The sequence below is a fragment of the Helobdella robusta genome (genome assembly GCF_000326865.2).
Source record: "Helobdella robusta unplaced genomic scaffold HELROscaffold_45, whole genome shotgun sequence".
Lineage (NCBI taxonomy): Eukaryota > Metazoa > Annelida > Clitellata > Rhynchobdellida > Glossiphoniidae > Helobdella > Helobdella robusta.
This window is the reverse complement of record NW_008705095.1, coordinates 845,192-852,809: the sequence shown is the minus strand read 5'-3', so window position 1 is coordinate 852,809 and position 7,618 is coordinate 845,192. Positions and strand designations below refer to the sequence as shown.

Genomic DNA, 7,618 nt, shown 5'->3' with positions numbered 1-7,618 from the left:
CCCTCCACACCTAGAAAGGAATATTCCAGATGTACCCGGACTAGAAAATCTTTTCATTTATTTCGATAAAACATATGGTAGAGGGCCCTTCAGGAACAACAACAACAATAATAATATCAACCAAATTAGGTTGATCCGAATGCCTGCTCTATTTCCGCCCGAAACATGGAACGTTTTTACGATAACATTAAATGGTCATGAAAGAACTAATAACGTTTGTGAAGGTTGGAATAATAGTTTCGTTATGGACTTTAATCAGTGCCATCAAAAAAGATCAAACATCTGCTCTAACATCTATTGGTCAAATTGACCGAGGAATTCAAATAAATAAGCCGAAAAAACGACAGTCAAAATATTTCCAAGAAAGAATGGAACGATTGTGCAAAGACGTTAGAGATGGCCGAAGATCTACATTGGAGGCTTTAAGAGCCATAGGACACTGTATTGTGTTAAATAGGAAAAATTTACCAATGATTTAAGTGTATTTTATGCGATAGACATTTATAGAGATATTTTTTATTTGTCATTGACCTCTAAACATAATTTTTAAAATGTTTTTGAAGGTAATTTCGTTGAATAAATTTTTTTTAAGACTTTTTTCTTGAAGACTTTTTTTTTTGAAGACTTTTTTTCTTGAAGACATTTTTTCTTGAAGACATTTTTTCTTGAAGACTTTTTTCCGAAGATATTTTTTCTGAAGACTTTTTTTCCTGAAGACTTTTTTTCAGGGATTCGTTGCTTTTATTTGAATTCATTCAAAAATGAAAAGTGACGGTTAATTAAAATTTTAAAATGTCAATTTTTTTTTAAATTCGTATTTTAAATAAACAAATATAACAAAATATCGACCGATAAAAATAATTATTATCCATTATTATTATTATCATACACACTCCTTAGAAGTTCTCGAAGGATAATAAACCACGTAACGTGAACATTTAGTAAGAACAGTTCACAATATATCATAATGACTAAATCAACATACCAAACAGAAATAATTTATGCATGCATATATACAAAGTAAATCAAGAAATATCTAAAAATTATATAACCAATTTAAAAAAAAACTAGAAACCAGTCAACATTTAATGAATAAATAAATAGACATTATTAAAAAGATTGTTCAAAAAGGTACAATTTAAGGCGACGACGAGAATGAAATGTAGTTTGTTTTGTTGGAGTGGTGTTGTGAAGCGAAAACAAACACATCACACAAAACTAGTAAGAAGTCGCAAGAATAGTAGTCAGTCACCTACCTATAATAAAATTACTCTCAGGGCCCTAGCTTACTTATAAACATTGACTCAACTCACTTACCTACAAATTTGTATTTCTCGTTTTAGTAGTAAATGAATGTTAGAATCTTAGAAGCAAAAAAAATTAAATTATAAAATGGTTTACTATCCGCACGGCAATAGTCTACTATCCGCACGGCAATGGTTTTCTATCCGGTGCCCTGGCTGTTACATTTTAAAATTTTAATTAACCGTCACTTTTCATTTTTGAATGAATTCAAATAAAAGCAACTACTGTGTTTTTCTTTCTTTACTAAAATCTCGAAATTGTTTGTAGATCTGTACGGTTAACTGTTTGTTCGAGTTTGAACAGGCCTTGCAAATTTTTTTTATTTATTTTTGTTTTTATTTTTTTTTATTTGGTTCATTCAATTTAGTTGATTGATTGATCGGTTGATTGATCGGTTGGTTGATTGATTGATTGATTGACTGACAGACTGGCTGGCTGGCTGGCTGGCTGACTGACCGACCGACCGACCAACTGCCTGATTGTTTGATTGTTTGATTGATTTATCTCATAGTATTGTATACATGAGAAAAAATCCGATTAAGCCAACCTACGGCTTCAGTAAGCCACTGTTTTTCACCTGACAAAAGCAATTTCTATATTTATACTGACAAAAATAATTGTGATATGAATATATTGATTTATTTAAAGCATTATATGTACAAAAAGAGTGCTATCGTAAGAGTTCTATGAAACCCTGTAAGCCACTTACATGTAAGCCAACGTATGATTTCAGCAGCCAGTTTCTTATGAGCACCAGCAGAATGTAAAATATTCATTGAATATAATGAAGATAGTTGTTCAAATAACAATTTTGATTTATTTAGGCCGTTTATTTCATAAGCAAACCAATTTTTAACATGATCGAATAGTGTAAAAAAAAAGTGTGACTATAGTTCAATCCTACTAAGCCAACCTTCGGCTTCAGTTAGCCACCGGATTTCACCGGACCAAAAGCAATTTTTATATTCAAATTAACAAAAATAATTTAATAATACATAATTCTATTAATCATTATTAAAATTAAATAGAATTACTACAATATTTTAAGCATATTGAATCAAGTAAATATTTCATTTAGCTTGCACGTTAAAATCCATGCAGTTTCGTAAGCCAACAATCCAAGCACGACAAATAGCCCGACCGATAGATCGAATTGATCGATTAGTCCTATTATTCTAGTTATGTGATTTGGAGCAAGGGGAGACATTACTGAAAATAATTAAAAGTTGAAAAAATTGAGGTTCTTTGCATATCCCTGCTTCAACCCATAAGAAGGTTTTGTATGCTGGTAAATAGGCCTCCCCTTGATATGTCCATAATGATAAACTAAAAAAAGAAAAATAAAGTAAGATTTGCAATGTCTTCGTATAAAAATTATAAATATTTTAATGCTATTATTGAATTGATTTATTTGCTTCGTAAACTTAGATAGACGAGGATTCCTTCTTCCTCATAATAAGTTCTTTATCTATAGTAGGGAACGGGGTGAATGAATAAAGGAATGAATGAAATGACAAAATGAATGAATGAGTGAATGAATGAATGAATAAATGAATGAACGAACGAACGAACGAACGAACGAATGAATGAATACTAGAGCCCCAAACGGATATCCACAATGCGGTTTCAAACGTGGTTACTAGATAAAGTTTCTCAAAACTTCACGGATTTGGATTCAAGTGCGTTTTTTCAGAATTTTCAGAATAAAAAAATTATGTTTTTTCGTCTGTTTGCATATACGTACGTGTGTGAGTGAGTATGTATGTGTGTGTATTCAATGACAATAGCAGAGTCTCTCTGCGGTCCTCGTTGATAAAGCCAAACAGGAAGCTTCTACAAATTACTTCAGCAGATTTGAATAAAGAAAGTTGGTTCAATGTTACACACGTCCATACACACACACACACACACACACACACACACACACACACACACACACACACACACACACACACACATACATACATGTATACTTCTATAGAATGTGTGAAGGCTCGATTAACAAATGATGTTTGGTAAGCTTTGCTGCATTCACTCAGTCCATTCAAACAAATTCCTTTAGGTACTTGTTTTAGTATAAACAAAAGTTTTGAATTAGTTGTTGATACTGTGTATTAGGGTATCGAGAAAAGATAGTTTGTTGTTTATGGATTTTTCCATAGTAAAATTTATCTTAGATCTATTAAAAGTGGTTATTAATACTTCTATGGTGTCTGGGTTGTTGTGTGCCACAAATATATCATCGACATATCGGAAATGTATTTCTGGTTTAAGTTGTGGTGTGTTCTTGAAGGTGGATTCTTCCGAATGTCCCATGTAAAAATTAGCAAAGAGGACTCCAAGTGGCGAACTCAAGGCAATTCCATCAGTTTATTGGTTGTCAGGACTATAACATGGGCTTCCATAATATATATTTAAAATGCGAAAAGCTCCCTGCCTATCATCACGTGCATCATGTGTGTGTGTGTGTGTGTGCCTGCGTGTGTGTACGTCTGTGAGCGTATGCTTGTGTGTGTGTGTTGTTGATACATCATAAAAATAATTATGTGCGAGTTAAAATTATAAAAGTACAAAACACATTAAAATATTACTGAAACTCGTAAACTACATGAAGTGTCTCCTTAACATAAATGTTAAAATTGTAATGCACTTGTTACACATGTAAGAACATCCATCAGATCTCATTCAATTATTTTCAATCGCAAGATTGAACACTTCATGTGATGAACTGATTGGCCAAACTGCCTGAAAGCGTTACTTTGCATCACCATCCAACAATCAGTTGCCAGTCAAAAACCTATCATAGAACATGTTTTAAAGTAAAGAAATTAAAAACTGTACAAATCACATTTTGAAAAAATCGGAGCATTTTGAAAAAGTTTCTATCTATGACAAGGACCACCCAGAAGGAGGAGACAGAAGGGAGAGATTGTCTCGGGATACGAAGGTTAAGGGTCACAAACAACCAAAACCGTGGTGGCACATGAGATAGGAGAACGTAACAAAGTCGTTTGATGGCTAAAAAGTTTCATCAAATAAACATAAATCATCTTCTGGGTGGCCATACAGCAAAATCTTTTGCCTCAAGTACAAAATGTCTCAGGGTGGAATTTTTTTATTGTTGAGATTTGCCTTTGGTTACTCATGTGGAAATATTAATCAAATTTCTAATCGGCCAGGCTATCCGAACGTTACTGTCCAATTAGAAATGCTTATTGAAGGAGTTTTAAAATAAAAAAGACTGGTTGCTCAGCCACGATAATGCAAAAATTTGATATTATTTCTCATATTTTAAACAAAAAATTTAGAATGATATTACTAAGAAAAACAATTACATTGACTGGTATTCATTGAGCAGTTAGAGCTAGATAATATCTGAATTAAAATTGTGAAGAAAAAGTTGAAAAAATGTTCAGAGAGTTGGAACCCGGGGCCAGGAGTGTGAGAATGTTGAATGAAGGAGTCGCAGTTGACTCCAACACCCTGCAAACACCACACAGGTTGCACAAATTTTACGCTGGAAAAAGCGTAGTTGCTATAAAAATGAATCGATAGTTAGCTATTAAATAGATACACAGATGTAAAGCTTGCATGAAATATTCGAAATAATTTGAAGCATCTAAACTAATAGAATATAAGAGATGAATAATCGAAAGAAACATGCTCCTCACACGTTAGGCTTCATCATCATCCGGCTGTAGGTGGGGGTAGAATCATAATAATAGAACCAAGCGAACCAGTACGGGCCATTCACGCTTTGATAACCACAGACATTGAACCAATTTCCTGATGAACACACTGAAGCACACAATTACCGTTGGCCCACTCATCGTTATCCTGATCGGGAGTTGTGAACTTCATCTCATTTTGAACAAGAAAGGAATCTGGATTATTCATAACATCATTCTTATCTCTACAGTATCCGGAAACGTTGATGGAATATTTTTCATGCTCTGAATTGATCTGGGATTGTATCAATGACTATATATTCATTAATTAGCGATTGAAGTATACAAATAAATTTCATTTTTACAACTGATTTTTTATCGTTGTTAATAATAATAATGTTGTTATTAATGTTATTATTCTTATTATTGTTGTTATTGGAGACAGTAGTAGTAGCAGTACTAGTAATGCTACTACTTGGCTGATTACAAACTACATTTGAATGCTAATAAAGCAAATTACATTTTATTCGGACATGAAGCAGTAGCCAATAGACTAGATCATTCAGATATATTAACTGTTATAACCTATCATTATGAAAGGCTAAATTACTTAGTTCTGTCCTATCGATTTTGAAGTGGTGAAATACATTGCCTAATAACATCATCTCTTAAGCATTATAGATATTTCGTTTGTAATTAGGTGACATGTAAAACTACATGATTAAATTTTTCTATAATAATTCTTGTTGGATTCTGTTTGTAACAAATGGAGCCATATGGTTTAATTTTTCCTTCATTTAATGATACAATTCTTAAAAAATATATCTAACAAATTATAACCAATGATTATTATAATTGTATAATGTATCCAAAAACTTGATCACCAACACAGATGGACAACTGCCTGTTAGCAGTGAGGCACATGTAGAGAGCACAAGGATTGTTGACGCCAGGTAGTGAGTTGGAACAAGAGTAGAGCAATCCACCGTTGAAGGTGAATGGAATGTTACAGGATTTGCTCAGGGTTATGGATAAGTTGGTTGCTTTCAAAAAATAATAATTTTTGAAGCAAAATAATACTAAAGAAATATTGAACGAACATTTGTTAAGAGTTTTTAAATGAACATATAGTGGCATTATTTAAATTGTGATATTTTGAACTATTCAAAAAGAAATCGTCAAAAATTATAAAACGTTAATTTGTAGCAGTTATTTATAACCAAATTTATTAAAAAATTAGTTAAGATAATGAAAGATCGATCAGATAATGCATTAAAAGAATCACTAACACAATGCCTTCTTTCTTGTTATATCCTGTAATAAAAATTTAACTGAATGAGAAGTGATGTAAAATTGAAATGAAAAATTGCAGTTGAAAGATAATTCAAGCAACACAAGAGAACCTTCTATTTCAAACATTATCCAAAAAACTAACTCTATATGCTTTGCAGCTTGTTTTATTCAAAGTAATTCTACAACTTGTCTTGTAACTTGTAACTTGTCTTGTTAATAAAATGAAACAGTTGGCAATATTTAGCTGGATGACTAGCATTGTTGGAGATGTAGTTGAATGCTTCGCAAGTGAAATTACCATCAGTTGGAGAAACATAGTGAGAACATTTGGAAGAACATTCCAGTAACGAGCGTATGTTGGTTAGTACTGCGGTAGGTTTGGAAGCAAAACACATGGGATTGTTTGGCTCTCCTATCATTTCATACTTCTTGTCAACTGCTGAGGCCAGCAAGTTGGATGATGATGACAGTGAGAAGATTGCTAATAAAATTGCAATAAACCACATTTTCAGTTATTTCAATTAAGGATATTTTCAAAAACAATATACAATTCAAATTTTATGGAACATTCCCGCTTTCACTACAGATTCCATGCATATTTTTAGATACACCAAATCCGATATTCAAAGTTTTGTCCCACTGTTAAATACGACGTATCTTTTCTCTACCGTACCGAACATTTGTGCCTGCTTATCAACACGGCGTTCTTTAATTTGCTTCCTCCTAATTAAAACTTCAAACATTCAAGCAAGGCTTTAAATTTGGTGCGGTTTTCTAAGTCACACACACACGCGCGCGCACACACGCACACATTCAGTAAAATAACTAACTCGCCAAATAATTTTCACATTGTAAAATTCCGTCTACTAAATAATTGTTTTTTTATTGAAGTCCTAAAATTGTAGCGAGAAAACGAGATGCAATTGTTGAATGGTTGTAAGGTTGGAAATTTAAATTACCGGGCACGATCGAACTGAAACTCCGCGTTCGTGCGATCAAAGATTCAACGTAAAATTTCTTCCTATTTATTGTTGCATGCACAGTTTAGACGACACACATTTACTCGAACAACATGCCTTTCACAGTTGTGTACATTTTCGTAACTTTAAATAAACTGTTAAACATTCAAACATATGTTCAAATGTCTCACTCATGATGCAATCAACTTCTAAACTTGCTTGCGTGTTTTTATAACGACGAACATTTGCGAATGGCAAAAATATTTCAACGATTTTCCGATTTCATAACATTTTTTTTAGAAATTATCAACTTTTATTAGAATTTTAACTTGAAAATTAAAATGTATGCCATTGGTTAGATGGTGGAATGATTGAGGTTCCTGGCGGTGATAC

General features: G+C 32.6%; 2 protein-coding genes across 2 annotated transcripts in view; one reads left to right on the top strand and one right to left on the bottom strand.

Moving 5' to 3' along the window:
* Nucleotides 1-479, top strand: part of HELRODRAFT_177977 (hypothetical protein) — a gene marked incomplete at both ends in the record, with an annotated part of 2,660 nt that extends 2,181 nt beyond the window's left edge. Inside the window, one exon of the mRNA XM_009026123.1 lies at nucleotides 225-479. Within this exon, the coding sequence (XP_009024371.1) occupies nucleotides 225-479 (255 nt within the window). The remainder of the gene's footprint in view (nucleotides 1-224) is intronic.
* Nucleotides 480-4,623: 4,144 nt separating this feature from the next.
* On the bottom strand, nucleotides 4,624-6,772 carry HELRODRAFT_177976 (hypothetical protein; the record flags this gene model as incomplete). The annotated part of the gene is made up of 4 exons (XM_009026122.1): nucleotides 4,624-4,788; nucleotides 5,071-5,268; nucleotides 5,850-6,016; nucleotides 6,472-6,772. 4 exons carry the CDS (start codon nucleotides 6,770-6,772, stop codon nucleotides 4,624-4,626), a joined length of 831 nt encoding a protein of 276 aa, XP_009024370.1.
* Between the last annotated feature and the right edge of the window lie 846 nt (nucleotides 6,773-7,618).